Source organism: Oncorhynchus mykiss, chromosome 31, assembly GCF_013265735.2.
Source record: "Oncorhynchus mykiss isolate Arlee chromosome 31, USDA_OmykA_1.1, whole genome shotgun sequence".
Taxonomy (NCBI): domain Eukaryota; kingdom Metazoa; phylum Chordata; class Actinopteri; order Salmoniformes; family Salmonidae; genus Oncorhynchus; species Oncorhynchus mykiss.
The window spans coordinates 28724398-28748275 of NC_050571.1; the positions used below are offsets into that span (position 1 = coordinate 28724398).

General features: G+C 44.1%; 1 protein-coding gene across 2 annotated transcripts; it reads left to right on the top strand.

Moving 5' to 3' along the window:
• The first annotated feature begins 3618 nt into the window (after positions 1–3618).
• On the top strand, positions 3619–23865 carry LOC110504939 (four and a half LIM domains protein 1). 2 transcript variants are annotated; one of them, XM_021583833.2, is made up of 6 exons: positions 3619–3868; positions 18237–18418; positions 18876–19053; positions 19194–19363; positions 22702–22888; positions 23088–23865. In XM_021583833.2, the coding sequence occupies exons 2-6, from the start codon at positions 18263–18265 to the stop codon at positions 23240–23242; spliced, it is 846 nt and encodes a 281-aa protein (XP_021439508.1). In that variant the 5' UTR covers positions 3619–3868; positions 18237–18262; the 3' UTR covers positions 23243–23865. The 2 variants fall into 2 exon arrangements, with proteins under 2 accessions (XP_021439508.1, XP_021439507.1); XM_021583832.2 differs by lacking the exon at positions 3619–3868 and adding an exon at positions 14591–14741.
• The last annotated feature ends 13 nt before the right edge of the window (positions 23866–23878 follow it).

Consider the following 23878-nt stretch of genomic DNA (forward strand, 5'->3'; position numbering starts at 1 on the left):
GATATGGGAGTTTATCAGAATTGGATTTGTTTTCAAATTCTTTGTGGATCTGTGTAATCTGAGGGAAATATGTGTCTCTAATATGGTCATACGTTTGGCAGGAGGTTAGGAAGTGCAGCTCAGTTTCCACCTCATTTTGTGGGCAGTGTGCACATAGCCTGTCTTCTCTTGAGAGCCAGGTCTGCTCTTGAAAGCCAGTACCCTCTGTGACTATCTTTCTCTCTCTCTCACACACACACACACACACACCTCTCAGAAATGCATCTCCTTGGCTGAGCCTCTTGTAAGTTTGACCCTGTATGGAGTGTCTGTGGGTCTTCACAGTGTATGGTGGCTTAGCAACCACTCCTCACCTACTAATTTGTAACGGGGACAGGAAAGCTAAATGTCATGGCAAACATATGGGATGAGGTAGCTAACTCTGCTAGCCAGCCAGACCCTCAAATTACAATGGAAGACATAGCACACCTGTTTAAGATTCATCTTCCTCTAAATTTGTGGCTGTATGTCAGGAAAAGCTGTCATCTAGGAAATATGTCATGCTTTCATTTACAGAGAGGTTGTTGAATCTCAATACAGATGCCCTTGGTATCTACAGGAAGACAATAGCATCACCTTCATCGTCCTCCTCATTAGCATACAGAGAAGGCCCAATGGCAGGGTCTCATCATCGTCAGTTTACAGAAGGAAAGTGTCATGATTTCTTGATAGCCATGCCAAGAGAGAGGTATGTGTTTACTCTCATTAACTGTGTCACCAGAGCTTGTTTACAAGTAAGTGAGATGTTAATCTTACTTAGAGAAGATGGGATCTGTCTCTGTATCATACTGTGCATTTGTTTCTGCGAGAGAGGGAGAGAGAGAGGGAGGGAGGGAGAGTGTGTGTGTGTGTGTGTGTGTGTGTGCGTGCGTGCGTGAGTGAGTGAGTGAGTGAGAGAGACATGGCAGTGTGTCAGCCTTTACCCTCCCCTTCAGTAGAAAGGAACACCAGCTCTATGTAAGCTCAGACACCTAGAAGACATTACAGACTCCAGTTGACCAACTCTCTCTCTTTCTCTCAGCGAAAAGTACCATCTGTGGCTCTCAAATCCCCATCTGTGGCTCGCAAATCACCATCTGTGGCTCTCAAATCCCCATCTGTGGCTCGCAAATCACCATCTGTGGCTCTCAAATCACCATCTGTGGCTCTCAAATCCCCATCTGTGGCTCTCAAATCCCCAAATCCCCATCTGTGGCTCTCAAATCCCCATCTGTGGCTCTCAAATCCCCATCTGTGGCTCTTAAATGACCATTTATAACTCTCAAATCTCAAAAGAGTAAAGATGGTTAGATTAGTGACTTTGGAGTAGAGATATACACAAACTGAAACCAAGTTACGTAACAACTGTTTGAGAGAACATTTGATTTTTTTTGGTAAGTTTAGCTGACTGGAGTGGACTGGAGCCTTAGCCAACATGTTAGGCATCCATTGCCTATGAAATTGTAAAAGACACCGTAAAAATAAAATGGGAGTTATTTACACTGAACAAAAATATAAACGCAACAAGCAACAATTTCAACATAAGGATATCAGTCAATTGAAATAAATTCATTAAGCCCTAATCTATTGATTTCACATGACTGGGAATACAGATATCTGTTGGTCACAGATACTCTTTTTTAATGTAGGGGCATGGATCAGAAAACCAGCTGGTGTGACCACCATTTGCCATATGCAGCTCGACACATCTCCTTCACATAGAGTTGATCAGGCTGTTGATTGTTGCCTGTGGAATGTTGTCCCGCTCCTCTTCAATGGCTGTGCAAAGTTGCTGGATATTGGCGGGAACTGGAACACAACATTTTCAGCTCCCAGGAATTGTGTACAGATCATTGCGACATGGGGCCGTGCATTATCATGCTGCAACATGTGATGGCGATGATGGTGATGGCGGCAGATGAATTGCACGACAGTGGGCCTCAGGATCTCGTCACGGCATTTATCTCACAGCATTCAAATTGCCATCGATAAAATGCAATTGTGTTTGTCTTCCGTAGATTATGCCTGCCCATACCATAACCCCACTGCCACCATGGGGCACTCTGTTCACAATGTTAACATCAGCGAACCACTCACCCACACGACGACATACACGCTGTCTGCCATCTGCCTGATACAGTTGAAACCGGGATTCATCCGTGAAGAGCACACTTCTCCAGCGTGCCAGTGGCCATCGAAGGTGAACATTTGCCCACTGAAGTCGGAACTGCAGTCAAGTCAAGACCCTGGTGAGGACGACGAGCACACATGAGCTTCCCTAAGACGGTTTCTGACAGTTTCATAAGCTGTCCGGGTGACTGGTGTCAGACGATCCCTCAGGTGAAGAAACCAGATGTGAAGGTCCTGGGCTGGCGTACTGCCAAATTGGTTGCACGTACTGGTTACACGCACTGCCAAATTCTCTAAAACGACATTGGAGGCTGTTTATGGTAGAGAAATTAACATTAAATTCGCTGGCAGCAGCTCTGGTGGAAATTCTTGCAGTCAGCATGCCAATTCCACACTCCCTCAAAACTTGTGTTGTGTGACAAAACTGCACATTTTAGAGTTGCCTTTTATCGTACCCAACACACAGTGCACCTATGTAATGATCATACTGTTAAATCAGCTAATTTGATATGCCAGACCTGTCAGGTGGATGGATTATCTTGGCCAAGGAGAAATGTTCAATTACAGGAATGTAAACAAATTTGTGCACAAAATGTTAGAGAAATAAGCTTTAAGTGCGTCTGGAACATTTCTGGGATCTTTTATTTCAGCTCATTAAACATGGGGCCAATGCTTTACATGTTGTGTTTATATTTTTGTTCAGTGTAAATTGAGTCCAGGTCTCTCTGGATACTTTAGCTTTTTAGCTTTTTTTTTTTTTGTTGTAGATCCTTACTAAAGCTGAGCTCCCAGCCAAGCCTCCTGCCGTGCCCTTGAGACAGCTAATCCTACAGGACCTGGCAGCGCGGCTGGCAGCCCAACCAGGAGCACTTCCAGCAGGGTAACAGAACCACTGGGAGAGGGGTGTGAACCCCCCTGGGATTTCCCATCCATAAATGCCAATAGTAAAGCCAAGCCATTTCTATCTATGATGACTGAAAGAATATAAAATATGGTTATTCTTATGTCGTTGATACAGTACCGGACATGATATAACTTGTGTGGTTCCAAGGAATCCTAAATAATATTTACTTGTGTTATACCTTTGTAGTAACACAGTTGTTCAGGCTGGAGGAGGGGTAAGCAAGGATACACCTACTGTATCTACTTAGGATGAGTGTGACTCATCCTTGTTGCAATCTCTCTCAGCAAAATATATTTCTTACTAAAGATGGAGGTGCTTATGCACTGGGGAATACCGGCATGCACACTGTAGGGTTAACATAGATGACATATAGATGTCAAACTGTTCATCCTTAATTCGTTTTTTTTGGGTGGGACAGCACAAGCCATCCTCCTAATGAGGCCATTCAATCTATCTATGTAATGAAGAAAGCATAGGGCTAGTGTTAAACCAAAAGATGCAGGCCATACTAAAACATTACACACTTCTATTGAGTTTCTTGAGTCATATACCTGTTCTCAAATAGTAGCTTATTGCGCTTTGTAACGCAAAGGCCCTTTTGAATGCAACAGTATTGCCCCCATTACCTCCGGTGTTAGCCAGTGAGAACCTATTAGCTACAGCTTGTAAATTCCTGGCTGAGGTCATTGTTGATATGAACGGAGAGGTTTGGATCGTATCCTGCAGTTTTTTTTTCTGAGCTCCACTCGCTTTTAAGGAGCGTCTGGTATATCCACGCTAAAAACCTTGCCGCTGGACGCATCGGTGTGGAGATAGGTGAGTCAAATGCCATATTTTGAGAAGTAAAAAACAATCTAAAACCTAGTGAAAATATGTTATAATGGTTGAATAAAGTTTTTCTTTGACTGTTCAGTGGAACGACTGTTGTGCGTAAAAGGTAAACTTTTTTTTGTTATAACATATATTTCTTTACTCCGGTTGTCTATGACATAAGTAAATGTTTGGATTTAATTTGTTGTCAGTTTTTGTAACATTTTGGTTTTGGGTCCATGCAAAAAACATTAGACACAATGTGCATGTGCATTTTGGTCATTGAATGCTGGTTTACATAATCAAATTCCTTGTAGTGGGCAGCATAGCGGCGAAGCAGTTTAAGAGGTCTGATAAGGAGGGCTGGAATTTTAATAGTCAGTGATATAAAGTCATTTCCCTTCCCTGGAGGTATGTGCTGTTATTTATTCGTAGTGAATTTTAGCCTATTGGCAATCATTCATCACAAGTATTTTTGTAAAGGAGCTGCTGCAATACATTTTGCTGACCAAAAATGTAAAGATTTTCACATTTCAGATGAAACCAATGATTTCTAAGTGTCTATATGCATATGGGGAGTGTGTGACTTGGTAATTTACTGTAGCCCATGTGGCCAGATTTGAATGGTCTAGCATGAGCAGTTTAGTCAATTACATTTACTAATGATTGTTATTCCAAGTTTCATAGTTTTACTGACATAAGGAAAAATGATTCACTGAAAAACTTTTTTTATTGACAGATTATTAGGTTCTGTACATGCATGATGTCGACTATTCAATCAAACCTGAAACCAGGTTTCTTGCAGAAGTCAAAAGCAGCATTTGTCTACCTCAGGCAAAGTATTGTTTTACAATGGGACACAAAAAGAAACTCGACTGCAAATAATGCTGTTTTGGACATATCCTGTAGTTGAAATGAAACCCGTTTTAATTGAATAGGGCCCCGAGCCCATGTCAAAATCATTAGTGCTCAACGATACCATCATAATAGTAGCCTACTGTTCCCCCGTGGGTTATTTTTTATTTTTTATTTCACCTTTATTTATTCAAGGTCAGCCCAAAAACCCTCTAGGAAACACACAGTACAATAAGTTGCCCTCAGCCCTGCTACACTTTACTGGTTTGGCCAGCTGCCAAGTCAAATGTATGATGTCATTTTCTCCCAGCAGCAGCAGCAGCCTCAGAACACACGGGGAGGCTCCTCCTCCGCTACTGTGACTGGCTTTCATTGTTACAATGATGTCACCATTTTAATCAATAAAATACAAAAAAAGTATCTTTGGATTGGGTTTAGTGCCCATAGCTTTTCAGAATATGGTAGATAAATGATATGATACTTTACTGGAGGGCCTTGTGTTTCCTGCTGGAGGGCCTTGTGTTTCCTGTTTCTAATCAGACTGATTGACGAATTTCCATTTGTTTGTAAAGTGAGCATTTGTGCCTTCATGAAGAATTTGGTCATGCAAAGTTTAGTCTTATCAACCAGTCGCATAAGCCTGACACACCAGCAATAGCAGCAGGACCCAATGTCCACAGACAGGATGCCCATTGGAACACATTGTGACATGTTAGATCAGTGGGCTCAGTTACTGGAGGACCTTGTGTTTCCTGTATGGCCCACATCAGTTACTGGAGGGCCTTGTGTTTCCTGTATGGCCCACATCAATTACTGGAGGGCCTTGTGTTTCCTGCTGGAGGGCCTTGTGTTTCCTGTATGGCCCACATCAGTTACTGGAGGACCTTGTGTTTCCTGTATGGCCCACATCAGCTACTGGAGTGCCTTGTGTTTCCTGTATGGCCCACATCAGTTACTGGAGGACCTTGTGTTTCCTGTATGGCCCACATCAGTTACTGGAGGGCATTGTGTTTCCTGTATGGCCAACATCAGTTACTGGAGTGCCTTGTGTTTCCTGTATGGCCAACATCAGTTACTGGAGGGCCTTGTGTTTCCTGTATGGCCCACATCAGTTACTGGAGGACCTTGTGTTTCCTGTATGGCCCACATCAGTTACTGGAGGGCCTTGTGTTTCCTGCTGGAGGGCCTTGTGTTTCCTGTATAGCCCACATCAGTTACTGGAGGGCATCGTGTTTCCTGTATGGCCCATATCAATTACTGGACAAGGAACACCATTAGACCCAACCAAATCATGAGAAAACAAAAATATCATTATTTGACACACTGGAAAGTATTAACAAAAAAAGGGAGCAAACTAGAATGCTATTTGGTCGTAACCAGAGAGTACACAGTGGCAGAATACCTGACCACCGTGACTGACCCAAAATTAAGGAAAGCTTTGACTATGTACAGACTCAGTGAGCATAGCCTTGCTATTCAGAAAGGCCGCCGTAGGCAGACCTGGCTCTCAAGAGAAGACAGGCTATGTGCGCACTGCCCACAAAATGAGGTGGAAACTGAGCTGCACTTCCTAATCTTCTGCCAAATGTATGACCATATTAGAGACACATGTTTCCCTCAGATTACACAGACCCACAAAGAATTAAAAAACAAATTTAATTTTGATAAACTCCCAACTAACCGGTGCCTGTATGTAGCCTCGCTACTGTATATAGCCTCGCTACTGTTATTTTTCACTGTCTTTTTACTGTTGTTTTTATTTCTTTACTTACCTATTGTTCACCTAATACATTTTTTGCACTGTTGGTTAGAGCCTTTAAGTAAGCATTTCACTGTAATACCTGTTGTATTCGGCGCACGTGACAAATAAACTTTGATTTGATATCTACTGGGTGAAATACCACAGTGTGCCATCACAGCAGCAAGATTTATGACCTGTTGCCACAAGAAAAGGGCAACCAGTGAAGAACAAACACCATTGTAAATACAACCCCATATTTATGTTTATTTATTTCCCCCTGTGTACTTTCCACATTCCACTATTTCCACATTGTGACAACACTTTACAGTGGGGCAAAAAAGTATTTAGTCAGCCACCAATTGTGCAAGTTCTCCCACTTAAAAAGATGAGAGAGGCCTGTAATTTTCATCATAGGTACACTTCAACTATGACAAACAAAATGAGAAAAGAAAATCCAGAAAATCACAATGTAGGATTTTTAATGAATTTATTTGCAAATTATGGTGGAAAATAAGTATTTGGTCAATAACAAAAGTTTATCTCAATACTTTGTTATATACCCTTTGTTGGCGATGACAGAGGTCAAACGTTTTCTGTAAGTCTTCACAAGTTTTCACACACTGTTGCTGGTATTTTGGGCCCATTCATCCATGCAGATCTCCTCTAGAGCAGTGATGTTTTGGGGCTGTTGCTGGGCAACACGGACTTTCAACTCCCTCCCAAGATTTTCTATGTGGTTGAGATCTGGAGACTGGCTAGGCCACTCCAGGACCTTGAAATGCTTCTTACGAAGCCACTCCTTCGTTGCCCGGGCGGTGTGTTTGGGATCATTGTCATGCTGAAAGACCCAGCCACGTTTCATCTTCATTGCCCTTGCTGATGGAAGGAGGTTTTCACTCAAAATCTCACGATACATGGCCCCATTCATTCTTTCCATTACATGGATCAGTCGTCCTGGTCCCTTTGCAGAAAAACAGCCCCAAAGCATGATGTTTCCATCCCCATGCTTCACAGTAGGTATGGTGTTCTTTGGATGCAACTCAGCATTCTTTGTCCTCCAAACACGACGAGTTTTTACCAAAAAAGTTATATTTTGGTTTCATCTGACCATATGACATTCTCCCAATCTTCTTCTGGATCATCCAAATGCTCTCTAGCAAACTTCAGACAGGCCTGGACATGTACTGGCTTAAGCAGGGGGACACGTCTGGCACTGCAGGATTTGAGTCCCTGGCGGTGTAGTGTGTTACTGATGGTAGGCTTTGTTACTTTGGTCCCAGCTCTCTGCAGGTCATTCACTAGGTCCCCCCGTGTGGTTCTGGGATTTTTGCTCACCGTTCTTGTGATCATTTTGACCCCACAGGGTGAGATCTTGCGTGGAGCCCCAGATCGAGGGAGATTATCAGTGGTCTTGTATGTCTTCCATTTCCTAATAATTGCTCCCACAGTTGATTTCTTCAAACCAAGCTGCTATTGCAGATTCAGTCTTCCCAGCCTGGTGCAGGTCTACAATTTTGTTTCTGGTGTCCTTTGACAGCTCTTTGGTCTTGGCCATAGTGGAGTTTGGAGTGTGACTGTTTGAGGTTGTGGACAGGTGTCTTTTATACTGATAACAAGTTCAAACAGGTGCCATTAATACAGGAAACGAGTGGAAGACAGAGGAGCCTCTTAAAGAAGAAGTTACAGATCTGTGAGAGCCAGAAATCTTGCTTGTTTGTAGGTGACCAAATACTTATTTTCCACCATAATTTGCAAATAAATTCATTAGAAAATGTGATTTTCTGGATTTTTTTCTCTCATTTTGTCTGTCATAGTTGAAGTGTACCTATGATGAAAATTACAGGCCTCTCTCATCTTTTTAAGTGGGAGAACTTACACAATTGGTGGCTGACTAAATACTTTTTTGCCCCACTGTATATAGCCATACTATGACATTTGAAATATCTTTATTCTTTTGGAACTTCTGTGAGTGTAATGTTTACTGTACATTTTTTGTTGTTTATTTCACTTGTGTTTATTATCTATTTCACTTGCTATGGCAGCGTAAACATATGTTTCCCATGCCAATAAAGCCCCTTAAATTGAATTGAATTAAGAGAAATAGAGGTAGAGAGAGAGAGAGAGAGAGAGAGAGAGAGGTAGAGGGAGAGAGGTAAAGAGGTAGAGAAAGAGAGAGCTCATAACCCTCTCCCAGACCAGATCTCCCTCTTTCCCAATAGCTGTGTGTCCCTCTTCAAACCCTAAACTGATGTAATCATACTTATCCATCCCATGACTGTGTCCCTCTTCAAACCCTAAACTGATGTAATCATACTTATCCATCCCATGACTGTGTCCCTCTTCAAACCCTAAACTGATGTAATCATACTTATCCATCCCATGACTGTGAATGTAACCATATTATGCAACTTGGGGTCTCACCGCTTTTTAAGTGTGTTCTGCTGGCCTATAGGGACGGATGAAGTCAGTGGGAACCTCACACCCATTGAACAAGTGAGTCTGTCCTTCTTTACAGGCTCTTTCCATTGTCCTACTGATCCTATCTTTTCAACTTGACATATATTGTGGACAGACTTCTCCATCCCTATCAACCGAGCAGACTGAGCTATTGGAGCAGTTGACCTTTGCAGAGTTCCAGGGGGCTGTGAGTCACGCAGAAGCAAAGGGAGCCTGAAGTGTTGGCCTGCCCACCATGAAGTCTTAATCAATGAGTGTGTGTGTTTGTCTGAATTCTGCATCATGGGAGAAGAAGTTTGGGGGCTGTTGAATGGAAAAGGACACACATACAGTAATCCCCCCACCTACCCCACCTTTTTGGTGCCCTGCTGTCCTTGATGTACAAACACACACACACCTCTGTGCACGACTAGGAGTCATTCCTGAATCGAGTGTTGTGGATATTTTGTCAGAGCCACGTCCTGTTGTGAGATGTGACAATGTCAATTTGTTGACAAAATGGCCGTGGCCTTTTAGGCTCGTGTCCACACAGAAATCACACATATTTGACCCTGTCAGTCTACACCTCACAACTCTCCCCGCACCTCTGTTGTTGCTAGGTAATGTGTGTTGATGTACAGTAGTGCCGTGGCTGTGTCACCGTCTCCCTGTGTGTGGTGGTGAGTCAGTAATACTTTAGTACTCCCCTGACAGAGATAAGATGGCCCTATCACTACCCTGTCCACTGCCCGGGACCAGGAACAGATGGTGACTGAGTCACAACAGAACTCAGAGAGAACAGGACCAGGAACAGATGGTGACTGAGTCATAACAGAACTCAGAGAGACACACAGAGGGGACATTCTGAGAAATGAACCATTGGAAAGCCTGTCCTTTTGTTTCTGTCTGGGCTATAACAGCCATCCATTAATTCTTATATCATGATCAGAGGCTGGCATTTGTTGGTCGGTAAATGTGTGATTGACAAGTCAAACACCAGATGAATAATGCCTGTTGCCAATGGACCTCAGTGATATATCTGTTTGTCTCACAGGGAACAGGGCTCTGGTGGTCTTAGGTTGTGGAGGCATGGGCCCTATTCCTGCTTCTGGTCAGAAAGTCCACTCCAGGCGTCCTGTTGAAACCCCCTGGTAACATGAGCAATAAGACTGGTTAGATATGTGATGTTAATGCACAGAGTTTTCACATTATCCATCACCCCCACCACCACTACAGAACTGCTGCCAGGATTTCCTCCCAACAGCCTCTTTGATCTCTCCTAGAGAGAGTAGAGATTGAGGCCACACCCCAGAGTGAGGAACACTCCATCAACACACATTACATCTAATTTGTGTGGGAAATAGCTTTCCATGCATGAGAACTCTGAATGTATTGAGACTTTAAAGAGTCCCCATCTCTGTTGGACAGGCTGACACACTGCAATATGACACAATAGATTACAAAGATAGGAAACTGAAGGTAGCCAATTTTCCTACAGTATGTGTCACGTCTGTATGGCTTTTGGCTAACTAACCAAGTACATCTTGTAGTTGGAAAAGCTCTTTGTGGTTCTGGTGAGGTTTGTTTTTGCTGATGGAGCCAGGGTGAGTGTGTGGTGCTATTTCTGTCTTGTATAGGGCAGGACCTAAGGGACTTGCAGGTGGGCGTGCGTTGCTCTGCTATTGTCTACCAGGATAGTAGGCACAGTCTCATCAGCAGTACCTGCAAATGAGCCTGTCACACCACTGTCAACATTACACACAGGCATGTGCACATGGATAAGCACGGACACACGCACATTCACACACAAACACACACACAAAACACAAACACTGATTTATATTGTTGTACAGTACTAAACCATAGACCACTTTAAAGCTTCAATCAACAAAACAACTGCCTGTTCCAGACAGAGGGAGAGATGAAGGGAGAGATGGAGGGAGAGGTGGAGGGAGAGATGAAGGGAGAGATGGAGGGAGAGGTGGAGGGAGAGGTGGAGGGAGAGATGATGGGAGAGATGGAGGGAGAGATGAAGGGAGAGATGGAGGGAGAGGTGGAGGGAGAGATGAAGGGAGAGATGGAGGGAGAGGTGGAGGGAGAGGTGGAGGGAGAGATGATGGGAGAGATGGAGGGAGAGATGATGGGAGAGATGGAGGGAGAGATGAAGGGAGAGATGGAGGGAGAGATGAAGGGAGAGATGAAGGGAGAGATGATGGGAGAGATGAAGGGAGAGATGAAGGGAGAGATGGAGGGAGAGATGAAGGGAGAGATGAAGGGAGAGATGGAGGGAGAGGTGGAGGGAGAGGTGGAGGGAGAGATGATGGGAGAGATGGAGGGAGAGATGATGGGAGATATGGAGGGAGAGATGAAGGGAGAGATGGAGGGAGAGATGAAGGGAGAGATGAAGGGAGAGATGATGGGAGAGATGAAGGGAGAGATGATGGGAGAGATGGAGGGAGAGATGATGGGAGAGATGAAGGGAGAGATGATGGGAGAGATGAAGGGAGAGATGGAGGGAGAGATGATGGGAGAGATGATGGGAGAGATGGAGGGAGAGATGGAGGGAGAGATGATGGGAGAGATGAAGGGAGAGATGGAGGGAGAGATGAAGGGAGAGATGATGGGAGAGATGGAGGGAGTGATGAAGGGAGAGATGATGGGAGAGATGGAGGGAGTGATGAAGGGAGAGGTGGAGGGAGAGATGAAGGGAGAGATGGAGGGAGTGATGATGGGAGAGATGGAGGGAGAGATGATGGGAGAGATGAAGGGAGAGATGAAGGGAGAGGTGGAGGGAGAGATGGAGGGAGTGATGAAGGGAGAGATGATGGGAGAGGTGGAGGGAGAGATGGAGGGAGAGATGATGGGAGAGATGGAGGGAGAGATGAAGGGAGAGGTGGAGGGAGAGATGATGGGAGAGATGGAGGGAGAGATGATGGGAGAGATGAAGGGAGAGGTGGAGGGAGAGATGAAGGGAGAGGTGGAGGGAGAGATGGAGGGAGTGATGAAGGGAGAGATGAAGGGAGAGGTGGAGGGAGAGATGATGGGAGAGATGGAGGGAGAGATGAAGGGAGAGGTGGAGGGAGAGATGGAGGGAGTGATGAAGGGAGAGATGAAGGGAGAGGTGGAGGGAGAGATGAAGGGAGAGGCGGAGGGAGAGAGAGGGAGAGAAAAATGAAGAGAAGAACTAATGGAGGCTGTACAAGGCAGAAAGGGGGGGGGGGTATGGGGGATGGGTGTACAGATGTAGGATTTAAATTTGATCACACTGTTGCAGGAGAAATGTCCTGCAACGCAGTAAATGTTAAACTTGTAATGTGCTTAGGTTTTAAAAAGGCTTCTGAAGATGGACATTTTGGACTTGATTTTCGGTTACGAAAACATCAACCCCTACAAAAAATGTCCATTCATCATAATCCACAAAATCATTCACATTTCCTGTTGCTGCAGGATTATTTTCCTGCTGTAGCAAACTGGCTCAAATGAAGATCCTATATATGTACTCAACAGAGGAGAGAAGACGGGACTCTTCCTCAGGGGGCTTTAAGTGGTGTGATGTGGTGTCCATGGCTGCTGCCTGATCATTAATGTTTCTCTGTGGGTTTAGTTTGAGGGACAGATGATATAAACAGACAGGCAATGAATGAAAAAAACATGATGTTCGATCCTCAGTAATGGGACAAATCAAATCTGCAAGTACGACCAGATGCCTTAAACAAACATCCACTGCTTTCTCTTCCTTCCTGTTGGATCTGTTGTCCTCTGTCTGGCCTAGTGTTTTTATTCTCCTGGTTTATATGGGCTTGTCCTAAATGACACCCTATTCCCTATATAGTGCACTGCTTTTGACCATGGTCCATAGGGCTCTAGTCAAATGTAGTGCTCTTTGCAGAGGATAGGATGTAATTTAAGTGCAGAGACATGGTAGACTCATTAGGGCAACAATAAATACTCAGGTCTCTTTACTCAGGTCATTGACTTGATGATGAGTCCTGATTATTCAATCCAGTTACTTGCCTCCCCACCCAAGTTTCCGTCATTACCTACAATACATTTCTGTTCTGTTCTGTCTCTATTTCGCTCTCTCTCTCTTCCCCTCCCTCTCCTCCAAACCTTATTTATGTGAGTTAATACTGTTGTACTGTCTGTCTATGGCAGGGTTCCCTAACAGGCGGCCCACAGGGGATTGTATTTGGCCCCGCAAGTTTTTATTGATTTATTTTTGACATAAAAGACTGTAAAAACACCAGAAAATCATCTCAAAATATGTTCCAAGGTCTTCTCACACATAATAGAGAGATAAACACTGAGTGGACAAAACATTAGGAACACCTTCCTAATATTGAGTTGCACCCCCTTTTGCCCTCAAAACAGCCTCAATTCGTCAGGGCATGGACTCCACAAGGTGTCGAAAGCATTCCACAGGGATGCTGGCCCATGTTGACTCCAATGCTTCCCACAGTTGTGTCAAGTTGGCTGGATGTCCTTGATACACACAGGAAAAGGTTGAGCATGAAACACCCAGCAGCGTTGTAGTTCTTGACACACTGTAACCGGTGCATGAGACATCTACTACCATAACTCATTCAAAGGCACTTAAATCTTTTGTCTTGCCCAGTCACACTCTGAATGGCACAAATACACAATCCATGGCTCAATGGTCTCAAGGCTTAAAAATCCTTCTTTAACCTGTCTGCTCCCCTTCATCTACACTGATTGAAGTGGATTTAACAAGTGACATCAATAAGGGATCGTAGTTTTCACCTGGATTCACCTGGTCAGTCTATGTCATGGAAAGAGCAGGTGTTCCTAATGTTTTGTACACTCAGTGTATGCGATCGTACACAAAATTTGAAATTATTATGTTTAAGTCAAATGTTATATCTGTTTGGAATTCTTGCGTTCAATTTACAGTCTACAAATGATCAGTAATTATGTTCCGCCCCCAAAGACCATCCGCTCGGGGGGGGAAAAAAACGTCCCGCGGCTGAGTCGAGTTGATGGTCCCTGGTGTTACAAATGTCGTCTTCGCTACTTTCAATGAAATATTTCTGCTGAGAGCCACTGAGGTCACAGAGGTATTCAACACTGAAAAACAAAGTGCTTGAAAATGTATTACCCGCATGTGCCTTGAATAACCTTGGCTGGGAGCGCTTTAGGACATAGTTTTGAGCACACATCATTGAGTTACGGGAGTACACATACACACACACACACATACACATACACAGGCAGACGCAACATGGGCACGCACGCACACATTTTTTCATATTTCCTGTAAAGCCTTCCACCATGTTCTAAGTGTTTATGGTAATATAAAGTGTAATGAAGTATAAAATAAACAAACCATAAATTAAGGTTTGATTGACACTCAGCCTGTTTGCACAATGCCTTTCACTGAGTAATGATATCAACATGCTGGTCGGTTGCAGTGCTTCAGTGCTTGATATTAATCCATTCACGTACTGCAAACACATTCTACACACTAACAAACAAATATCATAGGGGTAGTGGGGGTATACTATCTGTTGTCCCTCGTGGTCCTCATTCCAGAGCTTTGGAATCCCTCTCCCCCTCCCCTACACTCTATTCTTTTGATGCATATCCTAAAATGGAATGGTTCATGGTTGGGTTTGTGTGTGGGGTTAGGGGGTGTGGGTGAGGGGGTGTGGGGTGTCGGGGTGAGGGGCAGCTGTTAGCCTCAGGGCGTGGATCAGAGGGGGTGTATATATAGCCTATACCTTGGTGGGGTGTGTGGATCACCCTGTGTGGATGCTACTCTCTCCTCCGTTCCTTGGTTCTGTCCTTACCTCTCTTACCTGGACCTAAACATGGCTTACAGACTTTCAGGTAAATAATTATGATAGATGATTTTATTCCATTACTGATACCTAGTGCTGGAATAGTGGTGGTGGTTTGGGGAGATTTTCTCAAGTCCGGTCAGAGACTGACTGGTGGGAAGTTCCTCTTGGGTCTTGGTTAGAAACATGGGTTTGTTTAGTGGGTCAGAATTGAAAACATTTTGGGAACCTGGAGTATTTTATCTGATTATTGATTTTTCTTGGGGTGTGGAAAGAAAACGAAGGTCTTGTGACACAACAGAGGGAGCAGAAAGGTCCATAGAGGTAGAAAGAAGTTGAACGTGTTTTTGGGGAAAAAAGGGATAGTTTGACATTTTTTAAGGCAATGCCATTTACAGCAGGATTAATGTACTTCGTGGAAGTTAAGTCCTTGGGACAGCATCATTTAGGCTGTCAGTAGTGAATCAAAGAGGTTTCATTTAATATTGATTTGGTACATGATGAGTCAGACAGAGTTATCACATGGTAGATACTAACAGTTGATCTGCCTGACCTCCATAACTCTCTCTTTGGGAGCCGTTTGGCTTTGATCTGCCATCAGTGAGAGATGAGAGCCAGGCTCCCTGGCACCATCCTGGTTCACCACTCAGTGTGCTCTTACTCTTACTCTTTCCACTGTAGAGTGCTTCCCACCCCAGGGACCAAAGTGGTATACTCCAACCCCTCCTACAGAGCGCTGGTGCATACCAGAGCTGTTTCTGCGGGGGGTGCTATGTGATTGGCGGTAGCTGAAGGGCTTAGCGTTTAATTACTCTGCCCTTTTATTAGGAATCTAGACCCATAACGGTCACGGTGGCACAGTGGCACCCACAGTGTCCTCAAAAGTCACTCCTCTGAGTTGTGGGCCTAGATCAAATCAAATCAAACATTTATTTGTCACTTGCTGAATACAACAGGTGTAGACCTGATTGTGAAATGTTTACTCATGAGCCCTTTCCCAACAATGCAGAGTTAAAAAGTAAGAAAAATTAGCTCAATAAAAAAGGAAATAGTAACACAATAAAATAACAATAACGAGGCTATATACAAGGAGTACCGGTACAGAGTCAATGTACACGGATATGTGGTAGTTGAGGTAATTAAGGTAATATGTACATAGGGGTAAAAGTGACTAGGCAATCATGATAGATAATAAACAAAGTAGCAGCAGCGTATGTGAAGAGAGTGAACGAGTGTGAAACTGTGTCTGTGTGTGAGTGTGGCATCAATGAGTGTGAGTGTGTGTGAGTGTGTGTGTGAGTGTGTGTGAGTGTGTGTGTGTAAGTGTCAGTGTAGTATGTGTGAGTGTGTGTGTGTGTGTGTGTTTAAGTGTCAGTGTAGTATGTGTGTGAGTGTGTGTGTGTGTAAGTGTCAGTGTAGTATGTGTGTGTGTGCGTGTTTGTATGTGTGTGTTTAAGTGTCAGTGTAGTATGTGTGAGCGTGTGTGAGTGTGTGTGTGAGTGTGTGTAAGTGTCAGTGTAGTATGTGTGTGTGTGTGTGTGTGTGTGTGTGTGTGTGTGTGTGTGTGTAAATGTCAGTGTAGTATGTGTGAGTGTGTGTGTGTGTGTGTGTGTGTGTGTGTGTGTGTGTGTGTGTGTGTGTGTGTGTGTGTGTGTGTAAGTGTCAGTGTAGTATGTGTGTGTGTGCGTGTTTGTGTGTGTGTGGGTGTATTTAAGTGTCAGTGTAGTATGTGTGTGTGTGTGTTTAAGTGTCAGTGTAGTATGTGTGAGTGGAGTCCAGTGAATGTGCATAGAGCCAGTGCAAAAAAGGGGGTCAATGCAAATAGCTGGGTGGCCATTTGATGAACTGTTCAGGAGTCTTATGGCTTGTGGGTAGAAGCTGTTCAGGAGCCTTTTGGTCCGACTTGGTACTCCAGTACCATTTGCTGTGCGGTAGCAGAGAGAACAGTCTCTAACTTGGGTGGCTGGAGTCTGACCATTTTTAGGGCCTTCCTCTGACACCACCTGGTATAGAGGTCCTGGATGGCAGGAAGCTCGACCCCAGTGATGTCCCTGAAACAAGTGCACAGTGCTTATACACTCAGAATGGAATGCATGGTTTACTCAGTTTTAGATGGATTCGGGCTTCTGAGACTGTGATACCTTGCTACCCTACTCCCCATAATCAAGCCACTGATCCAATCCTGCAAGTTAGATTCTGTTGGACTGATCCTGGCTGGCTCGTACCACTGAGATAAGAATGGGGATGACTCACCGGTGACTCAGCATAGGGGCTTAAGCCGGGCTGCCTCTTTTATCCCTCTGGCACAGCTGAAGACAAGCCTGTCTCTTTCCCCTGTTCCACCCATCCATCCTCACTAGACACTACAGCTGGGAGAGAGCACATACCACAATGTCTGTAACTCATCCCATTCAGTTCACCACACACATCCCCAGACACATCGAAGAGCACCAATTGGCGTTCGTAAATATTTGCAGTGTTCCCATGGCTACCAGGATATAATGTCCTTCCCTTGTTAGTATTTCCCTCAATCACACTCATTTTATTCAACTGGATTAAGATACTTGAGAACTCACAATAATATCTCATCTGTTGTGTCTCATAAATCACAGATATTTTTGCTCTGGCTCCCAAACGGCCAACCCCAGCATAGAGATCCAGTTTGATTGACCTTTGGTCGTTTTGGCGTAGTTTAGATGACCCAGATGACACATAAGTAAAAGGCTGAAAGTTCATAGTTCATTCCAGGGAGACCCAAGAGCACAAACATATAAACACACCAATCTCTTCCAGGGAACAGCTAGGTCTCTGCCCGTTGTGATGGGAATGTTGGTATGTTGATGAGAGGAGCAGGGGGACTTTTTTGTTTACACTAACAGCCAATGGAGTTGGTTGGATGGGGTGTGTTGTAGTGAGTGAGCCAGGCACTCTAAAAATATGGCCTAAACTTTCCAGCAAAGCCCCCCGTGGGGCCGAGTCCGACATGGAGTGATGACTACATGCTAAAGCTCTGTTCAGGATAGGCAGACATCTGTGTGCCACTTCCCTCAGCTGTTTGGCATGCCGGTGCTAAGCCCCTCACCTGGCTGGTTCTGATTAGAGGACAGAACACATGCTGGGATGCCAGCTTGAATATATCTTCCTCTTAGCTTGGATGTTGGATTATGGAAAGGGGAGGACTTTTGGAATTACTCAGGGCAGGGTTGCAGATAGCTGAGGATCATGGTAGTATAATAATATGATGAATAAGTCATGTAGGTATTACTTTCTCTTAGACCCACATGGACCATATTGAGATCTAGGGCTCTGTATCGCAGAAGTCGGTAGTGGTTGACTCAATTAAAATGTAACCTACACTGCCTCCCTGTGGTGACCCTGAGACATCACATCCAGCTGAACCAGAGCCTTGACAGTTCACGTGCTTCCAGTCAATTCATCTCCAATGACGTTTATTTACTTGTCAATCAATGAATTTGACGAGTTAATCATGTACACGTGACTCGATCCCCAATAGTAAATGTGATTGCTGTGTGTGTTGGTACAGGGCCCAGGAGCTACGCTACTTCCACCATGACTGAACGCTTCGACTGTTACTACTGCCGTGACAACCTGCATGGGAAGAAGTATGTTAAGAAGGATGAGAAGCACGTGTGTACAAAGTGCTTCGACAAGCTCTGCGCCAACACCTGCGCAGAATGCCGTCGCCCCATTGGGGCTGATGCCAAGGTGGGTATTGTGTGTGTGTGTGTAGGAGTGTCCTTGTGAGTGTGCGTGTTCAGTAGGCTGAATGGCTTCAGTTCATATGTCGAGATTAAGACCAGTGTTTCATATCTGTTCTTCCTCAATGAGCAGCAGCTTCCACAACATAACAGTCATCATTCAGTCACGGACACTTGTCTGATGGACACTATCATTACTGACTAACCCCGTAGGATTGTTTCACCATGGCTGTAGTCTGCCTGTATTGGCTGTCAGTCCTTCATGCTACGCTGCACTCAAATTCACTTCATCTCCAATGCTAATAATTATTTCCAGATGGACATACTCTGTTTTCTGGCAAACTCCTCTGAATACCGTAGCCTACAATTGATAGGGAAATGAGCCTCAGTTTAATGAGGTGTGTATGAAGCCCGTGTGTATTAATGTATCTTACTCTTGACCCTCTCCCCTCCTTCCTGTCCAGGAGCTGAACCATAAGAACCGCCACTGGCACGAGGACTGCTTCCGCTGTGCCAAGTGCTATAAGCCCCTGGCCAATGAGCCCTTCAGCGCCAGGGACGACGGCAAGATCATGTGCGGCAAGTGTGGCTCCCGCGAGGATGGCAACCGGTGCCAGGCCTGCTACAAGGTGGTCATGCCAGGTGGGCTTAACCATAACCACAATGCACTTCTTCATCTTTTCTTTAAAGTGACCTAGCACTGTGCACGTGGCTGCTGTTAACGTTTTCAATGTTGACATTTTCAATTTTTTATTCTATTCTTCTGTATCTTGGATTGCCAGGCACACAGAATGTGGAGTATAAGAAGAAGGTGTGGCATGAGGAGTGCTTCACCTGCTTTGAGTGCAAGCAGCCAATCCGCTCACAGAGCTTCCTGAACAAGGGCGATGACATCTACTGCGGCCCGTGCCATGACAAGAAGTTCGCCAAGAAATGCTTCCACTGCAAGCAGGTGAATAACAAAATGTTCCCCTTCACACACCCAAATACAGATTTATTTTTTATTAGATAGTAATGGTCCAACTCAAGATGTCATTAAAAAAAATGCACCCCCTTCCCCAAATTTAAATATTTTCACATGACCCTCTTGTACTGTAAAATAAATTGAACATCCTTCCCATCATAGAATTAAATCTAAAGTATGTTTACTACCACAAATTACTGTAGTGAATTTGTCTTTATTAACAAGGATATTGACTTAGGGCTACAGGCCAGAAGGTTGATGGTTCACCGACCACCACAGATGAGCTCACTCTCCCTGCCTGTTTCATTACATTACGATCAAAGCCAGCTGCGGACAATGATCAGCCAGGGGGAAAATCACATTTTCAACATTTTGATGCAAAATTCATTATTATATAAAATACACTGCTCAAAGAAATAAAGGGAACACTAAAATAACACATCCTAGATCTGAATGAATGAAATATTCTAATTAAATACTTTTTTTCTTTACATAGTTGAATATGCTGACAACAAAATCACACAAAAATTATAAATGGAAATCAAATTTATCAACCCATGGAGGTCTGGATTTGGAGTCACACTCAAAATTAAAGTGGAAAACCACACTACAGGCTGATCCAACTTTTATGTAATGTCCTTAAAACAAGTCAAAATGAGGCTCAGTAGTGTGTGTGGCCTCCACGTGCCTGTATGACCTCCCTACAACGCCTGGGCATGCTCCTGATGAGGTGGTGGATGGTCTCCTGAGGGATCTCATCCCAGACCTGGACTAAAGCATCCACCAACTACTGGACAGTCTGTGGTGCAACGTGGCGTTGGTGGATGGAGCGAGACATGATGTCCCAGATGTGCTCAATTGGATTTAGGTCTGGGGAACGGGCGGGCCAGTCCATAGCATCAATGCCTTCCTCTTGCAGGAACTGCTGACACACTCCAGCCACATGAGGTCTAGCATTGTCTTGCATTAGGAGGAACCCAGGGCCAACCGCACCAGCATATGGTCTCACAAGGGGTCTGAGGATCTCATCTCGGTACCTAATGGCAGTCAGGCTACCTCTGGCGAGCACATGGAGGTGTGCGGCCCCCCAAAGAAATGCCACCCCACACCATGACTGACCCACCACCAAACCGGTCATGCTGGAGGATGTTGCAGGCAGCAGAACGTTCTCCACGGCATCTCCAGACTGTCACATGTGCTCAGTGTGAACCTGCTTTCATCTGTGAAGAGCACAGGGCGCCAGTGGCGAATTTGCCAATCTTGGTGTTCTCTGGCAAATGCCAAACGTCCTGCACGGTGTTGGGCTGTAAGCACAACCCCCACCTGTGGACGTCGGGCCTTCATACCACCCTCATGGAGTCTGTTTCTGACCGTTTGAGCAGACACATGCACATTTGTGGCCTGCTGGAGGTCATTTTGCAGGGCTCTGGCAGTGATCCTCCTTGCACAAAGGCAAGGAGGAGGGGGGGTCTTGCTAATTGCCTATAATTTCCACCTGTTGTCTATTCCATTGCACAACAGCATGTGAAATTTGTCAATCAGTGTTGCTTCCTAAGTGGACAGTTTGATTTCACAGAAGTGTGATTGACTTGAAGTTACATTGTGTTGTTTAAGTGTTCCCTTTATTTTTTTGAGCAGTGTATATGCAACAAATTTTCCACCAACAGGTTTCTGTGCCAATACCCCATACAACCAATAAACAAAGTATACCGACTTCAAACATTTCAATATCATGGTTTAACACCACAATAAATAAACTATGTCAACAAACAGAAAATGCATCCCTCCCTACATTGTAGGCTTACCCAGTATCGAAGGCTTGGCTTGAATCTCCGAATGTCATTCAACTTCTTGTAACAGATGTCCCTTTCCTTTCATCAATTGGCCGCTGCACAGTTTGAATTGATTGATTTGATTTGTCAGTTAATAAAACACATATATACACAAACATGTTAATAGTGGCCAGGATTGCACAATAAAGTCAGGGACCTATTTCCATTGTGGTCCCTATATTTGACATAAATACATATATAATTAGAGATACAGACGAAAAAGTGCTCAACCTCCAGATGATTATGAGGAGGGAGTTTAAGTTCAATTCTTACACGCTTGTTTGGCTGGTAGCCTATTCTTTATTCTTGGTCTATATCTTTAGATGTTTGGGGCTGCTGGTGAACCATGATGCGCAGACAGAATCAAAGTGACACTGGACTAGTGCACTTGCCAGAGTCTTTAGGGTGTCTATAGCTAGGTTTCCATCCGATTGTAGACAGATTGATGTGAATATTCTAAAATCTTCATAAAAACAATATGCCATTTCAGTTTCCTTTAGGAATATTTGGCACCGGACAACATGACAGGGGAGATTTTAATTTACTGGACAATTGAGAAATTTAATGGACATCTATATGCATTCAGATACGACTTGGCGCAGTCAGCGCCATCAATAAACATCAAGAAACATATGTTAGCCAAGTGAGCCACATTTACGTGTCCTTGAAACAATTACAGAAGCACTATTCCTTGTGTTTCGATGTGTAGCATTTGGAAACTTTATAGCCTTTGGGGGGGGGGGGGGGGCTACTTTTCCCGAAAACAATAATTGTCCACCTCACGGTTCAGCTGTCAGAGATTTGAGCCCTAAATGCATCAGGACATTGCATGCAAAGGCCTATAGGCATAGGTGTCCACGGTTTGATATTAATATTTTATACCCCAGAGAGAGCGAGATATGCCGGCAGTATGCCAACATGCTTTTCTTTGTCAGAGGGGTACAGGAGGGTAATTCGTACATATTCAATCTGAATAGTTTGTATAAAGATAAGCATTATATTGTTAGATTATAGGAGTAACTCTATTAGGCCTGAAACAGTCTTCCTCACCTCAATTTCAACTGTCGGGAGTCAGTCTTCATATCATAGGCCTACAGTAGCTAAAGCTTAATGATAGCCACAACCTACCAAACCTTCACAAACGTTTCTAAACTTTATTAGGGTAATATCAAAAGTCAAGCCATTTTTTAATAGGGAGAATAAGAGCAGAAGAGCAAATGTAAACCAGGGAGAAAACACACCACCCTCCCGTGCCTCCCCAAAAAACACACTACCCTCTCCAAAGCAAAAAATAAATGAAATTGACAACCCTCCACTATTTTGGACCACTCCTCCTCCCAATGCATTTTAACCTGTCCCTTATGACAGTATAATTACAGTATACCTAATTATTGTATTCTTAAGGTACAAGTTAAAGGAAATGCTTTCTGTTATTATTCATAGAGAATAAGTCTGTCTTCCAATAGAACTAACATGATGTTTCTCTCCCCTCAGCCCATCACTTCAGGTGGTATAAGCTACCAGGATCAGCCATGGCACTCTGAGTGCTTTGTGTGTCGTACCTGTCGTAAGAACCTGGCCGGAACCCGCTTCACCTCCCACGAGGAGCACGTCTACTGTGTGGACTGCTACAAGACCTCTGTTGCCAAGCAGTGCAACGGCTGCAAGAACCCCATCACAGGTCAGTCGCCCACACACATAGTTTACATGAACATGTATGCCTGATATTGCATGGACAGATGCTCCGTTTTTATGATAAAGGATTTAATTACATTATATTCTGTTTTGTTGAGATTATATTTTGACTAAGCAGCACTGGTCATCATATATCTGTCCCATTACTATGCTGACTGCTCCACATACTATCTCCCATAATACAGGGTTTGGCCATGGGACCAATGTGGTGAACTACGAGGGTCACTCCTGGCACGAGTACTGCTTCAACTGCAAGAAATGCTCCCTCTCCCTGGCCAACAAGCGCTTTGTCATCAACGGAGAGAACATCTACTGCCCTGACTGTGCTAAGAAGCTGTGAGCACAGCCAGCCAGGAGGCCCAAAAAGTTCTGTCTGTCATTCATGTTGAGGTGTTTTGGCAGGGTCAGGAACATAAATTAGTGCCAACTAAAGTTGAGAGGTCAATCCAAGGGTTAAAACTAGAGAGGTCAATTACCTGAGTGAATTTGAACAGCAGCCAAATAGGAATCTTGTTCCAGTGTTTTGTCATTGTTGAATACTAACGCACGTCAACTGGTTTGCTTTTGTGGGCCTTCGATATGCAATACTAACAAGCTTGAACACTGCATAGCCATATTAGGGAATGCTATTTTCACTGCCTTACTGGAACACGGCTTTGATAATACTAATATGGCAATTACATGTTACAACGCTTCACATTGCTTCTTGAATTATATACTAGCTTCACTAAATAAATCGGTCACGGCACCTCTGAAGTGATGTTTGCAGAGCTACGTATGAGGGTTTCACATATAACGAACGCTTCTTGTAATAATCAGTATGGACAAACTAGGTCTTCTGTAGGTATCAAGTGGTGTTATGAGATGGTAATCTAATCATGTACTCATACTGTAACTTTGACGTGGAGGGAAAGTTCGGGATGTGAATGCACATTATGATGGGTCAATAAAGGCAAGCGATAAAATTTAGTATTTT

What these genes read in the sequence shown, in the direction of transcription:
- LOC110504939 (XM_021583832.2), top strand. An exon ending in CCATTGGGGCTGATGCCAAG is followed by an intron (nt 18,419 to 18,875) that starts GTGGGTATTGTG and finishes CTTCCTGTCCAG; the next exon opens with GAGCTGAACCATAAGAACCG. An exon ending in CTACAAGGTGGTCATGCCAG is followed by an intron (nt 19,054 to 19,193) that starts GTGGGCTTAACC and finishes TTGGATTGCCAG; the next exon opens with GCACACAGAATGTGGAGTAT.